Genomic DNA, 19,986 nt, shown 5'->3' on the forward strand with positions numbered 1-19,986 from the left:
CAGTCCTCCTCTCCAGCGAACTGCGATGAATCACGCACTAATATGATTCAGTCTCTTGGTCTCTTCTCACCGTCCGAATCCCTTTTAGCCAGAGGAACTTTGAGTGCGTCCGGTGACTCAAAGAGCTATCTGGATTCTTCCACAGTGACCAAATAAATCCCTCGACGACTAAAACACACTTGTGCTTAGTATACAGAGTCTCTCAGCGTCCATATGCAAACAATCTGTATGATCGCCGTCAGTGAACAATCACACCCGAAATCTTCCGGATCTTTACCGTCAAGTTCACTCAACAAAACAAAAGGCTCTTCCTTGTTATCTCTTCTCAATATAAAAAAAAGTTACACTCTTTAAACAAACAATACAGCAATTTACAACCATTCATCTCGGTTCTTCTCTTTTCCTCCTCTTCCTCTCTCCACCTATCTTCTTGTCTCTATATATATACATTTCACACTCTTTTGATTGACATGTCAGGGCACTATTACACATTTACCTTGCATCAAAGAAGGCATACACGAACAAGGAATCACGTCATGATTCACATACAAACTGATAGTTCCCACATGTTAGCACCAGTACGTTTCACACAAACTATATACATTTTTAGGGTTTCCCTCAACGAGCCTTCCCATGAGCTCTCGGCTCTTTTACCGTAAATATCTTATATAACTGTGTTTACTATAAAGTACAACATCAAATTACACTTTATACCACCCAGTTATTAGTCACAGATATTTTCAACCACAAACCCTCTTATATTATAGACGTTAATAAATCACTTTAACATATTGCTATTATTTATTAACCCTATTTAACACAGGGTTACATTATCATCATTATAATTATTTTTATGTTTATAATTGTTTTTATGTCTTCATATGTGTAATTAATTTTCCGCCTGCATGTTTAGACGGATACTTGCCTGACTGTAAATGGAAAGGTGTGTGTGTGTGTGTGTGTATAAATATATATATATATATATATATATATATATATATATAATATTCTTTTATCACATTATTTTATTTGCTTTTTCGTTTCATTTGGAGTCATTTGCATTATGAATTTAGAAATGTATTTGATTTAAGTTTTTCGTTTTTTTAATAAATTAATTACATTTTCAATGCAAAATCATTAAAGCAAGAAAATTCACCAATCCCTCAACCCAGGAGTTGCCGATGTATTGGAAATTGCGATATAATATATATATATATATATATATATATATATATATATATATATATATATATATATATTATATCGCAATACCTAACCCTAAACTAACCTAACCCTAACCCATATATATATAACGTGAAGGAGGGAACAAAACTAATTTATTCACACACACGATGTATTTTCCTGGATAAAGAATTATCCGACTGGTAGAGAATGCACAAATGAAGTGGGTTCTTTGCCAGAGAGATATTTCCCTTCACAACTGTTGAAAAGCCATCTTTCAAAAAGTTTGTGTTTCAAGAACAACACACATTTTAATTGCACTTATTTTTCCAGTTTCGTTTGAATTTTTAGTGAAAATAAATAAAAAATAAAGTTCAAAGTTTGAAATCAAGGTGTCTTGCTTTATTGTGTAGGCTTAACCCTAACCCTGCTTAACGAAAATTACCCCATAGTACCACCTAACGTCCAACCAGCAGTTTTTCTGTTCGTCGTTTTTCTGTGGAGTTTTTTCTGCGACCAAACGACTAGTCAAAACTTGGTTGACTAAGACTCTTCTCATCGACTAACGTTTGGTCGACTATGGGGGCAGCCCTAGTGTTTTTGGACCTATTGCCTGTTTACTGGATTACCCCTCTGTCTCTCGGATTTACTTGGTTTGCATTTCTTGGACTGTCTTCTTGTGTACCGAACCCTTGCCTGCTTTTTCATTTATCCTTTTATTTGCTACATTTTTGTACTATTTATACTGTTATTAAACTGCACATGGATCTTAACACAACTGCCCTGGTGTCTTCGCAACAGCAGCCACTCTTTGTCTAGAATTTTCAGAAATTTACTCTTGGCATTTTCTCAACCAGCTTCTTGAGGTATCACCCTGGGATGCTTTTTAAACAGTATTGAAGGAGTTCCCATCTATGTTGGGCACTTATTGGCTGCTTTTCTTTATTATTCGGTCAAAGTTATCCATTTCAAAAAACTTAAAAAAAATAAATAAATACAATTCTAGTTTTGTAATTAAATCAGTTAATATTTTTGCACTATTATATTTTTGTCTACAAAACTCATTTAAAACATTTAAGAATACGCCTTCAGATCAAAAGGTTTTTAAGATCATGAGAACAATTTCAGTCAAGTGACCCCAAACTTTTGAACAGCAGTGTATATGCATGTAATAATAATTGAGACCAGTATGCATTCTACCTGAGTAAAAGAGAACTAAAGAAAGAAGAGAGAGAGAGTAGCTTTAGAAGAGAAGAGAGAAAGAGAGATGCCATTGAGAGCTAGAGTCTGGTCTGTAACATAGTTACTCAAGAAGGCAAAGCTCAGATAATGAAGAAGAGGAGAATCCAAGAGCAAAGCTCAGAGAAAAAAGATTTGGCATAAGTTACAATCTTCTCTTATACTTTTCTTCACCATGTGACCAAAACCAGACCTGATACGTTTAAACTGACCAATCAGCAGACCACAATTAACTGCCACTGTACACAAGATTTGACAATTTGCAGACTTCTAATATACAAACACCTCAGCCAATAGAATGATAGATCACTATCAGCATCATCTGTGTGCGCTGGAATGCAAAAGGTCTCTTTTTGTAAGGTAATATGGTTTTAACACAGAAATTAATTAATTTGCTGATTTTCAACCCTACACACGTCACCTTTAAATTGTATTTAACCTAGAATATTCCTTTAATACAGCTGTAGATTAAGTGTTTATAGTCATGTTATTCAAGACACAAACACAGTATAGCCACTCTTTAAAAAAAATCAGAGCAAAACTGACTAATATAGATCATTTGTAAATGTTTTGTTGCACACTTTACAGTTAGCTAATTTAGTGTATTTACTGTTTAACTTTAAGACATTGTGATGTGATTATTTTCAGGAAAAAAAAAAAACGTTTTCTTTGCTCCTTTGTCATCTCTAACAGAATCTTTTCACTCCTTGTTTAGATTTACTGAACCACAGCAGAAATCATCTGAATTATGGGAAAAAAGAAAGCGATTATTATTCTTAAATTTGTGCCTTCAAGCTGCTCTCTACCAGAAAGAGACCATAGAAGCAACTGCAAAGATACTGTTGTCATTTGTGTATTATGAGAAATGTGATTTCCTGCTGGATCTGTACTCACATGTGAAGGACTATGAGAGTCAAACAGGCAGGAGTGTCCTTCCAGTATTACAGCCAATTTATCAGTCAGTTCCTGAAGTCTGGATCATAAACCTCTCAGAGAGAAAGAGCTCCATCCTCCTAGAAGTGCTGAAACTCCAAACAGAGAAGAAACCAGTAAAGCTGAGAGACTGGTCAGATGAAGAGAGTGAAGTGAGGGGATTCCTCCAGTGTCTGCCCTACATCTCACAACTGAGGTGGGTTTTCTGGTAAAAAAAAAAAAAAAAAAAAGGCGTTGTCTTGTGTCACTCTGAAGGGGTTTATTTTGCAATAACAACCGGCTGACTGAACATTATCCCACTTGTTACACAGCCTCTTACCAAATAAATAAATAAATGGACATCAAATAGTGATTTGAGCTGAAATGACATTATTATGTGAGGAGAAAGAGATCTCAGAGTCTCCAGAAACAACTGAATTCCACCTCCAGTTTGTGTCGGAGTTCTGATGGTGTTTATTTTGGCAAAATGACCGTCTGACTGCTTGTTATCCCGCTTTTTACATGACTACTCACCAGATAAATAAATCAATGAATGGATATGATATATTGATTTCAGTTGAAATAATTTTATGAGGTTATTTATAGAGATTGCAGAGTGACACGAGAAGTAGGAAAGTTGACTCGCAATACCCGGATGACCGGTCTGATATCACATAATCTCCAGGGGCCTCATGTATAAAACTCTGCTTGGATTTCTTCCTAAAAGTGTGAATAAGCACAAAAGTCAGATTTTGCGGATGCACAAAAAAATTCAGATTTATAAAACCATACATACACCAGAACCTGCGCATAGTTCCCTTAATAAATCCCAACTAGAGGAAGATTGTGTGTACATGCACGTGATTCATTCCCCACCCTGTCTCCTTCCCAAAATAACCATAAATGGAGTGTACAGCGCCTTTTTTTACTATGCATATCCTCATCTGCACACGATTATCATTTGCATTTCACCATCCAGACACGTGAGTACTGTGTTTAATGGTACGAGAAACTGTATTATAAGAAATAAGACTGTAAATGTCACATGTGCCCAAAGGTTAGATGCTGCACCATGAAGAAACATTATTTATTAAGATATGAACTTGTTTTTAAAAAATATATCTTGAATGTCCATTGATAAAATGTTTGCAAACTTTGCAGACATAAATCTAACCTAAGCCATTTTGCTTCTCAGAAAATCTTTTAAATCATTTTAAGGGTGTTTTTATTGAGAAGTTAAATATTTAGTACTGGAAACAAAACGGAAATTATTAAAATTATTTGTGCAGCATTGTACTGAATGTGGCCAGCAGTGTCTGTCTTATAGCTACTGTCCGTTTTACTGAGCCGTTTCACGACAGAGTCAAGTGCGCATCGCCTTACATATAATCTTTATTCATATGCTGTACTTATCTCAGTACATGATTCTAATAGAACAGAAAATATCTCAAACTAAGAAATCTTCGCTGTCATTTTTAGTTACTGTATGTTCCTTCTCTGTGATGACACAGGAAAGTTCTCCAAACGCAGAGCATCACAAACCAATATTTCCCTTTTACATCTTATATTTGAATGCCTCTTCAATTAGTTACATAAGAATAATATAGCCTACTATTGACTTCATAACGATTACTTCTGTTTCAAGTACTTAACTATTCTAAATGTGAATTAAATGAAAATCAGAGTTTATAATCCGTTTGTTCAATTCATTATTTGTCTCACACACACACACACACACACACACACCAGTAAAAGTGCGTAGGAACAGTCAAGAGTGTTCGGACAGTGCGCACATATTTACGGCAAGTTTTATTTTTTATAAATCCCGATATGTTCATGGGAAATTACTTATGCACATTTCAATGCCCATTTTGTGCATTCGCAACATTTATACATCAGGCCCCAGATGTGCGGCTGTTATTCAGAAATATCAGACTGCTGGATGGTGCTACTGACCAAACAGAATCGAGTATATCAGAGAGACGTGTAATAACATTATTTAGCAGACACTTGGCCATCACTTTTATCTAAAGTGACTTATAACAGGGACAATCCCTCTGAAACTATTAAGATTAAGGGTCTCAGTGGTGATAATACTCCATAGATTGAGACTCTTGAGAAATGCTGCTCTTTTTTTTTTTATGTATTTGATGCCAGTGTTGCCATTTAAATGTAATTAACATTGTTAAATTAATCAGGTATATGTGAAAGCAAACACCGGAATTGAATTTTACACCATCAGAGGTTCAGATTGAATTGAAATGCACTTGTGTTGATGCCAGTAATGCTGTGAGAAGAACAGAAGAATTGTTGTTTAAATGCGTCTCTCACCCTCATTCAGTCAGTTTATGTTTGTCCTGTAGAGTGTTTGACTGAGTTCATCTGTTTCTGTTGAAGCAGCTTCATCAGCTCACACTGATGAGATTTAATACAGACAACACAACAACACTTGACTTTAATGGAGCTGTAGATTATTTACTGTCATGATAATCAGGACTGACTGACAAGAGTTTTACCTTCACATCATCAGAATCAAATCAACAATTTTAAATGAGTGGTTTAAAGAAATTAAATTAATTAAACTAACTCTGTGTCTCACTGAAATGAGAATCCAGAAGATACCAGCCCTCTGGAAAATGTACATTTATTATAAATGTATTAAAAAAAAAATTACAACACATCACTCTGGACAACTGGCCACTACTGAAAAATAAACTCAGATTTAAAAAAATGATTGAATATGAATTGTGGCTTTTACTCCCTCTCATTTTCTTTCTTAAAGTCTTCAGTCTTTTGTCAAATTGTGTTTGATTTTACTTTATTTTTTCTACGAGTAACCAGCAATATCTCAAATTATGCTGCACTGGACATTAAATGGATACTAATGTGTGTTTCTCCACAGATTTGATTTTGCTGTTCAGTTTCTGGTGAATCTGATTGTTGCAGCATCAGAGATTGATACTACAGGAGAGAATTACACTGAACTATTAACATCTGTGTGCAGCTACACATCTTTCCCCTGTGATAAGAATTATAGTTATAAAACTAAACAATGTGATTTCCTGCTGGATCTGTACTCACATGTGAAGGACTATGAGATTCAAACAGGCAGGAGTGTCCTTCCAGCATTACAGCCAATTTATCAGTCAGCTCCTGAAGTCTGGATCATAAACCTCTCAGAGAGAAAGAGCTCCATCCTCCTAGAAGTGCTGAAACTCCAAACAGAGAAGAAACCAGTAGAGCTGATGGGCTGGTCTGATGAAGAGAGTGAAGTGAGGGGATTCCTCCAGTGTCTGCCCTACATCTCACAACTGAGGTGAGAGTCTTATGGGGAAAATGCCACTGGGTTTGATCAAGTTTATTTTAGTGTTGCCAATTAAATACATGAAATTAACAACAATAATTGCTTGACAATGTAGCCTATGTGAGTGCAGATGCCAAAACTGGATTTAGACTGAATTGAAATAGAGTTGTGTTGTTGACTCCATTAGTGCCATTAAAAGAAATAGAGTTTAAATGCTGATTTTTAATGTAGCTGTAGATTAAATGTTTAATGTAATCACAGTCAGGACACCAACACAGTGGAGCAACTGTCTGTCACCTTAAATAGCTTCAATGCAGTGAGCTATGTTTTGTTATTAGCTTGTAGCGCAGTTAACTTCCTTTTCAAAAGAACAGTTTCAATTTAATTTGATGTGTTTGTTTTTTGACATCATGCTAGCATATATGGCTATTTTCAAATATCCAAATAATCCTGTATAAAAACAGGTAAAACAACTAAAAACCTATATAACTTGTGGCAAATGAATTAATTTTAAATGAATTATATAAGGAAATAAATGAAATACCTAAATATTGTTTCGCATTTAATAACGAATCTGAAAGATAGTTGCCCTCGAAAAATATTTTTCTTTAAATTAGGATTATATTTACAACACACCACTCTTGGCAACTGATCACTAGAAACAAAATATTGACTGTTATTGAATGAATAGTTGAATGTGAAATGTTCTAATTTAGATTTTTTCACTCCAGCCCATTTTGTGTGTGTTATGATATTTATAAATAATGAGTCAAATACAGTATTTTATATCATCCTGCTCCAGACATTATAGTGATTATTGTGTGTCTCTCAACAGATTTGGTGTGAAGATTGTCTATAAGAGAAAAGAATCTGTGGTTCAGTTTCTGGTGAATCTGACTGTTGCAGCATCAGAGTTTGACACAACTACAGGAGAGAATTACACTGAACTATTAACATCTGTGTGCAGCTACACATCTTTCCCCTGTGATGAGGATGATGATGATGATTATTCTGAGTTTGAAATTGAACAAGGTGATTTTCTGCTGGATCTGTACTCACATGTGAAGGACTATGAGAGTCAAACAGGCAGGAGTGTCCTTCCAGCATTACAGCCAATTTATCAGTCAGTTCCTGCAGTCTGGATCATAAACCTCTCAGAGAGAAAGAGCTCCATCCTCCTAGAAGTGCTGAAACTCCAAACAGAGAAGAAACCAGTAGAGCTGATGGGCTGGTCTGATGAAGAGAATGAAGTGAGGGGATTCCTCCAGTGTCTGCCCTACATCTCACAACTGAGGTGAGAGTCTCAGGATAAATACTGTACCACTCTGGGTTTATTTATGTTGGCTCATGTTGCGAGGTCAGTTAATTAAATGACCTAAATGTAACCACCTTTGTCCCATGATGCTTTGTGTGAATTATGGGTGTTACTTCTGGCATGTAATTGCTTTATACAAGCAATAATAATTACCTGTAATAAAAAAATGGTTTAGACAGGAAATCTAGTATAAGATAAGTGGACATTATTCTCTGCACCCCTCGACCATAAAAAGATGGAAGAAAACATGAAAAAGTGACCACAAATTACTTAAAGCAGCATCTTTATTTCATTGTACACTTTGCTACAGTATCTGTGGGAAGACCTTGAACAACCCTAAAAACTCAGATAAGACGATTACAGCCTTTTAATGACAGATTTTGATCCTAGTCACTCTTTAAAAAATTCTTCTATCCATGAGTTGGTGTTTCTGGTAACAGAGGGGTCTTGAATTGCAGGACTGAGCTGCCCTTTAAAGCTAAAACGTAGTAACTACGCCAACACTGAAAATGGAAAAAATGACTAAAAAGTTACTTGGTTTTGTGTTAATGTAGTTTTCCCTGAATCTAAACATTCTTGATCCAGATCTGTCTGTCACAGGACAGGTCATAGTCTGCATAATTACATTTTTACAAAATTGTCTTGCAGCAACAATAGTGCGGAAGTTCAGTCAGACTTATTAAATATTACTGTAGTAATGTGTGTGTGTGTGTGTGTGTGTGTGTGTGTGTGTGTGTGTGTGTGTGTGTGTGTGTGTTAATTTGTGTGTAAATATCATCATGTGACGTCACTGTATGACCACATCATCAGATTTGTGACCAAAACCCCAAATACACACATAAACCTTTAATGTGCTTTGTTTTCGATTGATAAATTAATACTGATGTTTAAATATAGCCGAAATGTTTTTTGTTTTTTTTTCAGTAAAGTTTTTTCTTTAAAGGGATACGGCTTTTTTGCCAAAGTCCAGCAGCGATGAGGGCAGGTATAAAACGATTTTTGCTCTTTTTGTTCTGAAAATGTTTTGCCTAAAGTTTTGAAATTTTACCTCAAACATCTTTGACATGTCAGTTATCATTACATGTGTTAATTAAATTAATATCATAATCAGGTCAGATACAATTAAACTGGGATGATGGAAATCAATAACGTCCGGACTGTATAAATATAATAGAGATATGATCATTGTAACTGTAAATAAAAAACACTATAATGTGAATATACAGTATTTAATGTGTATATACAGTGCTAATGTTAGTCCTATATAAATAAACAATACATCTTAATATTATAAAGCACAGACTTCATTCATTCCAACAGTCTGAAAATAAAAACATATTAGTCATGTGCACAGAGCAAGTTTATATGGAAAATACTGTATATTTTTTTAATGAACTTATTTAACTTTTAAATTAACTACACCCCAAAGAGACCGTTTCTAAATGCATTACAGCATAAGTGAAACACAACAGTAGTTAATATGTATGCTTTATTCACACACGTCAGCTTGGTGTATTCTTCATGAGCTGTCATTCATACAGACAGGATCATCACAGGTATTTTGTACTATTGTGAATAAATATGACCAGAAAACAACACAAACATTTCTAACTATTAAATGAGAGATGTGTACAATGATGTAACGTTAGACGTGTGTTCTCACTGGTCACACATCAGACTGAATATTTTTACTTTTACATTTATTTGTTTAGACACTATGTGTTGAAAGTCACAAAAAATACTTGACTTAGATATGAAACATTGAAACACAAGCGATACTTACCACAGACTTACACAACACCATGTAAAATGGTAGAGAAAATGATGGAGATCATTTTGAATGATAATAGAGAGCGATTTTCAAATGAATGATGATGAGTTGTGCTCGGAGGAGCTGTGGTTTCATCATTATTAGGTAACTAAACTCTACCCCTTTATAAACAAACAAACCAAAAAAATTAAACTAAACATTGTGGAAACAGCAGTAAAGGAATATTAAATGTGGAGATCTAATCACAAAACATATACAAACTTACACACACACACACACACACACACACACACACACAGGCATTTATTATAGCATTTGCTAACACAGGTATTGAAGTAAAGCTTGCATTATGTATATTTGCTTAAAAAAAATACAAATACCACCCATATTTTAAAATGCAGAAGGCTCATCAGGAAAAAGGTGGATATGTGAGTACAAACACCAGAACAGAATAAAAAAGCTGAATTGAAATGCAGTTGTGTTCACCCCAATAGTGCTGAGAGCAAAACCATTTGTGTGTGTGCGTGCGTGCGTGCGTGCGCGCATGCGTGCGTGTGTGTATGTGTGTGCGAGTGCAGTTATAATAATGAGTTTTATGCGCTATTTCATATTATCCAACACAAGACATGATATTTATATCTCTGTATCCACAGATTTTCTCCCATTGTCTTTGATGAGGAGGAGTCTGAAGATACTTTACAGTTTCTGGTGAATCTGATTGTTGCAGCATCAAAGTGTGAAACAGATACAGGAGAGAATTACACTGAACTATTAACATCTGTGTGCAGCTACACATCTTTCCCCTATGATGATGATAATTATTATAAAACTAAACAATGTGATTTCCTGCTGGATCTGTGCTCACATGTGAAGGACTATGAGAGTCAAACAGGCAGGAGTGTCCTTCCAGCATTACAACCAATTTATCAGTCAGTTCCTGCAGTCTGGATCATAAACCTCTCAGAGAGAAAGAGCTCCATCCTCCTAGAAGTGCTGAAACTCCAAACAGAGAAGAAACCAGTAGAGCTGAGAGACTGGTCAGATGAAGAGAGTGAAGTGAGGGGATTCCTCCAGTGTCTGCCCTACATCTCACAACTGAGGTGAGAGTCTTATGGGGAAAATGCCACTGGGTTTGATCAAGTTTATTTTAGTGTTGCCAATTAAATACATGAAATTAACAACAATAATTGCTTGACAATGTAGCCTATGTGAGTGCAGATGCCAAAACTGGATTTAGACTGAATTGAAATAGAGTTGTGTTGTTGACTCCATTAGTGCCGTTAAAAGAAATAGAGTTTAAATGCTGATTTTTAATGTAGCTGTAGATTAAATGTTTAATGTAATCACAGTCAGGACACCAACACAGTGGAGCAACTGTCTGTCACCTTAAATAGCTTCAATGCAGTGAGCTATGTTTTGTTATTAGCTTGTAGCGCAGTTAACTTCCTTTTCAAAAGAACAGTTTCAATTTAATTTGATGTGTTTGTTTTTTGACATCATGCTAGCATATATGGCTATTTTCAAATATCCAAATAATCCTGTATAAAAACAGGTAAAACAACTAAAAACCTATATAACTTGTGGCAAATGAATTAATTTTAAATGAATTATATAAGGAAATAAATGAAATACCTAAATATTGTTTCGCATTTAATAACGAATCTGAAAGATAGTTGCCCTCGAAAAATATTTTTCTTTAAATTAGGATTATATTTACAACACACCACTCTTGGCAACTGATCACTAGAAACAAAATATTGACTGTTATTGAATGAATAGTTGAATGTGAAATGTTCTAATTTAGTTTTTTTCACTCCAGCCCATTTTGTGTGTGTTATGATATTTATAAATAATGAGTCAAATACAGTATTTTATATCATCCTGCTCCAGACATTATAGTGATTATTGTGTGTCTCTCCACAGATTTGGTGTGAAGATTGTCTATAAGAGAAAAGAATCTGCTGTTCAGTTTCTGGTGAATCTGATTGTTGCAGCATCAGAGATTGATACAACTACAGGAGAGAATTACACTGAACTATTAACATCTGTGTGCAGCTACACATCTTTCCCCTTTGATGATGATGATAATTATTATAAAACTAGACAATGTGATTTTCTGCTGGATCTGTACTCACATGTGAAGGACTATGAGAGTCAAACAGGCAGGAGTGTCCTTCCAGCATTACAGCCAATTTATCAGTCAGCTCCTGCAGTCTGGATCATAAACCTCTCAGAGAGAAAGAGCTCCATCCTCCTAGAAGTGCTGAAACTCCAAACAGAGAAGAAACCAGTAGAGCTGATAGACTGGTCAGATGAAGAGAGTGAAGTGAGGGGATTCCTCCAGTGTCTGCCCTACATCTCACAACTGAGGTCTATCCTGCTTTTACACTGTATTATATTATATTAATTTTACACAGTATTGTGTCTGGACTAGTTCTTTCATTATAACAAGAAAGAGTAGGGCAGGAATAAAACTCTTGGTGGATTTTACTAATTTATTCAGAAAACTTTTTGTCTAAAGCTTTGAAATTTTATCTCAAACATCTTTGACATGTCAGTTGTCATTACATGTGTTAATTAAATTAATATCATAATCAGGTCAGATACAATTAAACTGGAACTGCACAAAGGATTGTGGTAAATAACATCCGGACTGTATAATTATAATAGAGATATGTGATAATTGTAACACACAAAAAACACTATAATGTAAATTTACAGTATATATTTAATGTGTTCAGTATATATTAATATTAGTGCATAAATAAACAACACATCATAAGATTTTAAAGCACAGACTTTATTCATTCCACCAGACTAAAAATATAAACATATTAGTCCTGTGTACATAACAAGTTGATATGGAAAACACTTATAACTAAATTAACTTTTCAATTAACTACACCCCAAAGAGACCGTTTCTAAATGCATTACAACATACTGTAAGTGAAACACAACAGCAGTCAAACTGTACACCTCATCCACAAGACAGCTCTGTACTTTCTGTATATTCTTCATTAATGACCTAAAATCAGCTGGTTCATGACAATGAGGTTTTATTGTTTATGCCTAATTTGTCAACTTTATTTTAGAAACATGTTCTTCAAACTGTGCATTTTTTAACTGACTCTTATACAAACATTTAAGTCATTATATTCTTTATCCCACAGGAATGCTGAGCAGTATTTCCCCTCATTATGTAAAGTGTTTGGGTCCAGAGTAAAGGCAGATCAGGTGACTCCTCTGCTTCAGGCTCTGAACTTCACTGTCACTCTCAGTGGAATATTACACAGCAGCACCTGCAGATCTGTGGGGAGAGTCCTGGGCCTCTCATCATCAAAACTAAACCTGACACTAAACCCACAAGCCATCTCTCTCAAAGGAGTCAGACTACTCTTCAAACACATCACACACCTGCACAAACTCAGGTATAACATTTTCAGTATTTGAAATATTTGCATCATCTCTTTTATGGAATGTTACATCCTGTTTATGCATCTGTAGCTGTGTTATTATAGTTTTGGATTTTTATTTAGTTTTTATTTCTATTTTATATTCAATTTGTCATTTCAAATTAGTTTTAGTTTTCATTAGTTTTCAGTTTTTCTGTTATTTTTAGTTTTCTCAGTTTCAGTTTAGTTTTTGTTTTATGGCTGCCAAAGCTGAACATTTACTGGTATCATCATCAAGTCTAACATCATTACATTTCTCAGGGCAGACTTGTGTTACATCTGTATAGTTGTATTATCGTGTTTAATTCGGATTGTAAATGTTGCAAATGTTATAATACAGGGTGAATATGGGTGACAAAGGACATTTAAACTTGATCCCCATTGTATCCATATAAATTTCCTTAAATCATTATAAATCATTACTAAACTAATCTTTGGGAAGTAAATAATTAAAGGAATATTTCACCCAAAAATGAAAATTCTCTCTTATTTACTCACCCTTATGCCATCCCAGATGTGTAGGACTTACGTTCTTCAGCTGAACACAAAGATTTTCAGAAGAATATTTCAGCTCTGTAGGTCCATACAGTGCAAGTGAAAGGTGGCCAGAAATTTGAAGCTCCAGAAAGCACACAAAGGCAGCATAAAAGTAATCCATAAGACTCCAGTGGTTTAATTCATGTCTTCAGAAGTGATATGATAAGTGTGGGTGAGAAACAGATCAATATTTAAGTCCTTTTTTACTGTAAATCTCGACATCAGCAGTCTCCTTGGCAATGATGATTTCAAGCCTAATAACACTTTCTAGCGCCATCTAACACTCTGTGAACTCTAAGTGTAATCCGTTCCTGTAGGCTGCAATTGCAAGATGTACAGTGTAAAAGGAGTTACATTTTGGTCTGGTATCACCCAAAACTGATTAGATTACTTCAGAAGGATAAACTGTCTCTTTAACTTTTTGAGGTTTTAAATTTATGATTTTTCTTTGGGATGTTTGGCAGAGCTCATTTCGTGACCACCGGTGGGAAAAGCAATGCTTAAGTAAATGATTTATGGTGTAAAAGTGTATAAGAAAATAAAAAAAATAATTCCAAATACTTTTTAGATATTTTCTAGAGAATAATTTTTCCTCTTTCCCACATTACTGCTTAAAAAATTTGGGATTTGGTGAAAAGAGGGTCTTCAAATGGTCCACTTTCCAGTAGTAAGCATTTCTTCATTTTTACTTTTGACTAGAGTAGAAGACATCCTAAGCTTTCTTCAAAGGTATAATGTTAGGTTATGTGTGTTTGGATCATAATGAAAAGTGTCAACAAATGGAAAAATTTTGCCCATATTCACCCTAGTATATAAAAAAAAAAAAAAAAAATTTTTTTTTTAAATAATATCAATAATTTCAGTTTTTATTTTTATTTTAGTTAACGAAAATGTTTTTATTTAGTGTTAGTTTCAGTTTTGGTTAACTATAATAACACTGATCTGTAGTTAGAAATGTTCTCATACATTTTTACCTTGTTGTCGGCAGCTTGAGGAAAAATATATTGTTGAAGATTGTCAGAGCTCTGAGGTCAGTGGATGATTGCAGATCTTTGGCAATAGAGGAGCTTTCCCTGGTCATGAGAAACACAAAGACCTTAAAGCAAAATCACTCCAGAATCCTGAGCAAGTTATCTGTTTTCCTGAGTCTGTGGACTGTCCGGTGTCTGGATCTTACTAAGTGTAAAATAGAGGCTCTGCCTTTAACCCCTCTGTTGCAGGTTCAGGGACCCCTGACAATCAGGTCAGAGTTTAGCACAGTTGCTTGGGTTTGTTTTTGTGAATTTGTTATCATCAAGTCTCCTTTGCAACTTTTGTTTTTTTGTGTAGGTTTTCTAAAGAGACTCTTCAGCAGCTGGTTGAAATGGTGTTTGAAGCACATGATGATGAACTGACACGCTTATTCCTGGAGAAGGTGTCTGAAGATCTGTCTTCCTGCTCACTGAGCTGGGAAGTGATTCACTATCTACTACAGTGCAAAAGTCTAAATTTCAAACTTGACTTCAGAAAGATCAAAGTCTCTTCTGAAAACATCAGGGAACTTCTGCCTTTGCTGGAAGGAATCCAGTTTAAAAGGTAAAAGAATCCACTCATTAACAACATCCACTGAATTCATTGTAGATGCTTGTTTATTACAAACATGCAGTTTACTCCTCTGTTCTTCAAAATATGTATTCAGTGAGTAGCAAAATAAATTCTTCAAATAGATTTTATTGATTGACTTTTATCCTCCTCAGGTTGAGCCCCAGCTTTACACTGTCCATCATGATGGAGATTTACGAGACTCGCTCTCCTCAGTATGTGTCCAGACTGTTGAGTTCATCAGAGAGTTACATCAGTCTGAACAACAGAGTGTTGGACTCTGTTCACTGTGCTGCTCTGCGCTTCACTCTTGAGCACTGCAACACTGTCAAACTCAACCTGTTCTGGACCTCCATACCAGAGGGGGAGCTAGAGAGCATTCTGCCTTTACTCAAGGGAGTCTCTGAACTCAGGTTTACTGATTTAATAGCTCTGATATGATACTTCTAAATACTACTATTGTTGTTCTCAAGGGTGTGTTAATATAATTTATTATTGTGTGTTTTAGTGTTGACAGGCAGCTGTTGTTGAAGCTGCTTCATTGCTGCAGTTCCTCTGATCACCAGCAGGAGGCAGCAGCTGTTCTGCTCTCTGCTCTTCAGAACATACTGGACTTTTCCTGCTGCTCTGCTCTGGACCTGACAGACACACAGCACAATCAAGATGATTTTAACCTGACCACTAGAGACTGTAAAATAATCTTATCTGTGCTTCAACAAACTCAAAGTATTGTGAAGGTGGTCTTAAAGGACTGTGAGGTCTCTGACAAGGCCATGAATGAACTGCTGCCAATTCTGCCAAAAGTCCAGCTGAGGTAAGAGCACTGACTTATACAGTTCTCTTTCATAACTAATTGTACACGAATAAGTCCATTTGTTTGCCATATAACAAAATTCCTGCATAGTTTTCTCATTGTATTCTCCTTCTCTCTCTCAGATGTAGTAAAGCTCTGCTGCTGCATTTTCTGGCTTGTATTAGTAAAGGAACTAAGAGGAGCTCTTTGAGGTGGTTTAAGGCTCTTTCTCGGGCTTTGGGAGGAGAGATGGACCTCAGTCACACTCCGATAGATCTGAAAGCATGTGAAAAGCTGGCGCTGTTTCTGGAATATTCTGAAGGGCTTTCAGAACTGGATCTCAGCCACTGCAAACTCACTGATGAATGCATGAAACCACTGATACCACACCTGCACAAGACTCAGACTCTGGAGTGAGTTACACAGATCAGGAATACAGAGAGACAGAAGTAGTGAGAGATCGAATAAACACATTACTGAATGTTAGATTTCTTTCTGTGTTAATGTACTCTTTCTGTCTGTTCTTATTTTCTTCTAGTCTGAGTCACAATAAAGTAACAGATGAATCAGCAAGAAGAATCCACAGTATTGTCTCCACTCACAGCAATATTCAGACTGTACGGTAAGTGTGTGTTTATTTGTATATGTGTGTTTGTGTTATCAGTGGAGGTTTGTTAACAGATGATCTATCTTTATCCTTGCAGACTCTTTGGAAACAAAATTAAAGATGGGAAGCTGTTCATCAGAGATAATCGGTTTGAAATATGGTGAAGACCCTGTGTCATAACCTGTTGATCATGAAAATGAATAACTCCAAACATAACGAAACACATTTTGTATAGCTCCAGATTTAATGGATTGAAATGATGATGATGTTTATATTCTGTCTATTTTAAAAAACACTTATGGTAATAGAGCTGTAAAAAGTTGTTGATGTTCTTATATTTTCATGCAGTAAACATTAACAATAACTAGTTTTTGTACAGAATTCTGCTTTTGCAGCAGGGTCTCTGGTATACATATGATACTATTTTAGTAACATTATATTTTTTTATTGAAATGGTTTATTACAACAAATGTGCTGCAAATGTGTCACATAACCTCTGAATGATTCAGTGAGTAAATTGGTGAGTCGTTTGGAGTGATTCGTTTAAAGAACCGACTCACTAGATTAATGAGTCACACTCTACACTCTAGTGTCTGTATGTTTGTGTGATATATTTTCTTTTGCACCATGTCTGTTTATATATCAGTCAATTTGTACCTTGGTGTGAAATAATTATGTGACAAAATACTAACCAATCTACGCAAATCAATTCTGCCTGGTCTCATGAACGTCTGTGTGTTCTGTTTAATCTGGATTGCACTACTGTTGTTACTGCAGCCCGTTTGTTTTAAATAGAGCGCGAGAATAAGCGAGCTGTCCCGGGATAAAAATATGGAAAAATATATTCTAGGAAGCTAAACCACAAACAGCATAATGCCTATATGGAAATTTAATTATGTAATAGATGTTACGGCGTGGCTCGTTGGTCTAGGGGTATGATTCTCGCTTAGGGTGCGAGAGGTCCCGGGTTCAAATCCCGGACGAGCCCCAATGTTTTCTTTTTCTCCCCCTTTAGATAAATAATGCATAATTATGTTATAACTTTCTCCTTCGTAACATTTTACTGACCACTTTACCTATGTAACAATGAAAGTCTGATTTACCCAACTGAGGTTGACTGGTTCCAAAATGCGGCTAAAACACTATTACGTTTGCTGATTGTATGCAACGCCAGAAATGATTAAATTTATAAATATATATATTAAAAAAAAAAAAAGTGATTTTGACCCCGACGTGATTTGAACACGCAACCTTCTGATCTGGAGTCAGACGCGCTACCGTTGCGCCACGAGGTCTATTGAGAAGTATTATTAATCGACGATATATAAACTGCACCATAGACCACATGCGGTAATGTTGATCAAATGTTTGTTTAGTACATATTTAGATGGCAGAGCTTGAAATCTGATAAGTATATATTTAATAAGCAATATAAAATGCATCCCCTACTATTCATTTTATATTCCTACTATAGCTTTTATACTCTTACCTTGTTTTATAGTATGTGTCTCGCTGTAATGTTCTGTGTGCACTTGCACAGAAATGGCATATGTACGTGAGCACACTTGGAATTAAAGCTCATTTTGACTCTGATTCCTCCACAGTGCATTGGATCAGTCAGTTACTGAACAATAGTCTAGTTTTCACTTAGTGTTTCGATTTACTCTAATTTGGATTCTACCCATTCTTAATACTTTTCAGTTTTCAAGAAAAACGTGGCTCGTTGGTCTAGGGGTATGATTCTCGCTTTGGGTGCGAGAGGTCCCGGGTTCAAATCCCGGACGAGCCCAAGTTTTATTTTCCCAATGTGTCTTAAATTGCAAAATATCCTGACAACTGCTTAGTGCTAAAGTAGTTAAAACAACAGGTTTGGAGCAATGCCTGCAGTTATAACCTTCTAATTTAATAGGCTGTACTGCAGTGAAAGTGTGTTTTCATCGTTCAGCAGACAAAACATTGAAAAATATATTTCTAAGAACATTCAATATACAAAAAACTTCCGACAGCATGAGTTGTGGAAAATCAGATGTGCTCAAGGAGCTTTTTACAGTTTTGTACGTGCTTGCCATTGAAGAGATGGTAAGTCTATTCCTCACAGCCTCATCGTCGTTTCCATTAAAATCAAAGATGGCGCATACAGTGAATAAGGTCATTAATAAGATAATATAATGTAAAATCGAGGGAAAACAGAAACATTATTCATATGGACAATGTGATCGATAATCAAAGCACAAAATAAGTTGGCCAGTACGGGGATCGAACCCGCGACCTTGGCGTTATTAGCACCACGCTCTAACCAACTGAGCTAACCGGCCATTTTTTTTCGAAGTAAAATCAACAATAGCTGTAGCAGTGCGAGCAACATCTGAGCCATACGTAAAAGTTCTAAACTATAATAAAAAACGTTTGGTATAAAGCTTAATTCCCTTACAGTTTTAACTAACTAAACTGATGGATCCATAATTGATGCAAAAGTATTATTGTATGCTGCATAACAGACTAACAGATAGTCGGAGTGCCAACCTGTTTTTCGTATTAGCAATTCTTCTATATCATCTGTATGGCGCCAATAAGAAGTTTCTCCGTCAGTTGTGTCTGTGAGTTGTAATTTTAAGTATATTCACTGATGTTGGTTTTTCATTATTATTATTATTTTAATCTTTAGAGCTCCTTGGTTTTAACTACTTGCACCCAGCATGCATTTACACAAAGCTGCAGTTACACCATATCAACAGTAGATGTCGCTAGAGTCTCTTCAACGCGACTCCAACATCTTTTTCTCAATACACAGCTTAAATAAAAAGCTATTTAAAGTGTTGTAGTTTCAAGTTCGCTGATGAAGTTTAAAAAGAAATCTCCAGTGTAATGATAACTTCATATTATTGCCTGATCTTTATCTGTAATTGGCACAGGACATAATAAAAGACTGCTAGTTTATTTCATAACCAAATGAAAAAAAAACAAAAACTTGATTTTAGACACACATTGCTGAAAGTTTATCTCCATGTCACATTATTTAAAATTCCTGATGCTATCGACCATCATGCAGTGATAAGTTATTATAATGTCACACAGCTTGATTTGAATTGCTGTGACTGGAGCTGTCTGTCTGGGAAATTAATTTGATCTTCCCATCTATAATAGATTTTGATATGCTCTTCCAGTGTTGGATAAGAAAGTAATTAATTACTAACTACTAATTACATCTTCTACAGTGTAATTAGATCACTGTACTAATTACTCTGTCTGAAAATTAATTGCATTACGTATTACTACTTTCTAAAACCCTGATC

The 19,986-nt window shown here is 35.4% G+C and overlaps 1 protein-coding gene and 4 non-coding genes across 44 annotated transcripts in view; 3 read left to right on the top strand and 2 right to left on the bottom strand.

The window, feature by feature from the left end:
- si:ch211-281l24.3 (uncharacterized) overlaps positions 1-17,402 on the top strand; it is an 88,354-nt gene extending 70,952 nt beyond the window's left edge. For 25 of the 40 annotated variants that reach the window (XM_051678591.1, XM_051678615.1, XM_051678611.1 and 22 more), the window contains 13 exons: positions 3,137-3,550; positions 6,236-6,649; positions 7,473-7,931; positions 10,377-10,823; positions 11,647-12,093; positions 12,894-13,151; positions 14,701-14,955; positions 15,042-15,287; positions 15,449-15,706; positions 15,802-16,107; positions 16,230-16,499; positions 16,625-16,708; positions 16,791-17,402. In XM_051678591.1, the coding sequence (XP_051534551.1) occupies positions 3,137-3,550; positions 6,236-6,649; positions 7,473-7,931; positions 10,377-10,823; positions 11,647-12,093; positions 12,894-13,151; positions 14,701-14,955; positions 15,042-15,287; positions 15,449-15,706; positions 15,802-16,107; positions 16,230-16,499; positions 16,625-16,708; positions 16,791-16,857 (3,925 nt within the window). In that variant the 3' untranslated portion in view covers positions 16,858-17,402. The remainder of the gene's footprint in view (positions 1-3,136; positions 3,551-6,235; positions 6,650-7,472; positions 7,932-10,376; positions 10,824-11,646; positions 12,094-12,893; positions 13,152-14,700; positions 14,956-15,041; positions 15,288-15,448; positions 15,707-15,801; positions 16,108-16,229; positions 16,500-16,624; positions 16,709-16,790) is intronic. The other 15 variants (XM_051678624.1, XM_051678630.1, XM_051678628.1 and 12 more) reach the window with 13 other exon arrangements.
- Positions 17,403-17,609: 207 nt separating this feature from the next.
- trnap-agg (transfer RNA proline (anticodon AGG)) lies at positions 17,610-17,681 on the top strand. The gene has a single exon. It is a non-coding gene; the product is annotated as a tRNA-Pro (tRNA).
- A 235-nt stretch (positions 17,682-17,916) lies between these two features.
- Positions 17,917-17,988, bottom strand: trnaw-cca (transfer RNA tryptophan (anticodon CCA)). The gene has a single exon. It is a non-coding gene; the product is annotated as a tRNA-Trp (tRNA).
- Positions 17,989-18,410: 422 nt separating this feature from the next.
- trnap-ugg (transfer RNA proline (anticodon UGG)) lies at positions 18,411-18,482 on the top strand. Its single transcript has one exon. It is a non-coding gene; the product is annotated as a tRNA-Pro (tRNA).
- Positions 18,483-18,934: 452 nt separating this feature from the next.
- trnai-aau (transfer RNA isoleucine (anticodon AAU)) lies at positions 18,935-19,008 on the bottom strand. The gene has a single exon. It is a non-coding gene; the product is annotated as a tRNA-Ile (tRNA).
- Between the last annotated feature and the right edge of the window lie 978 nt (positions 19,009-19,986).

This window comes from Myxocyprinus asiaticus, chromosome 39 (genome assembly GCF_019703515.2).
Source record: "Myxocyprinus asiaticus isolate MX2 ecotype Aquarium Trade chromosome 39, UBuf_Myxa_2, whole genome shotgun sequence".
NCBI lineage: Eukaryota > Metazoa > Chordata > Actinopteri > Cypriniformes > Catostomidae > Myxocyprinus > Myxocyprinus asiaticus.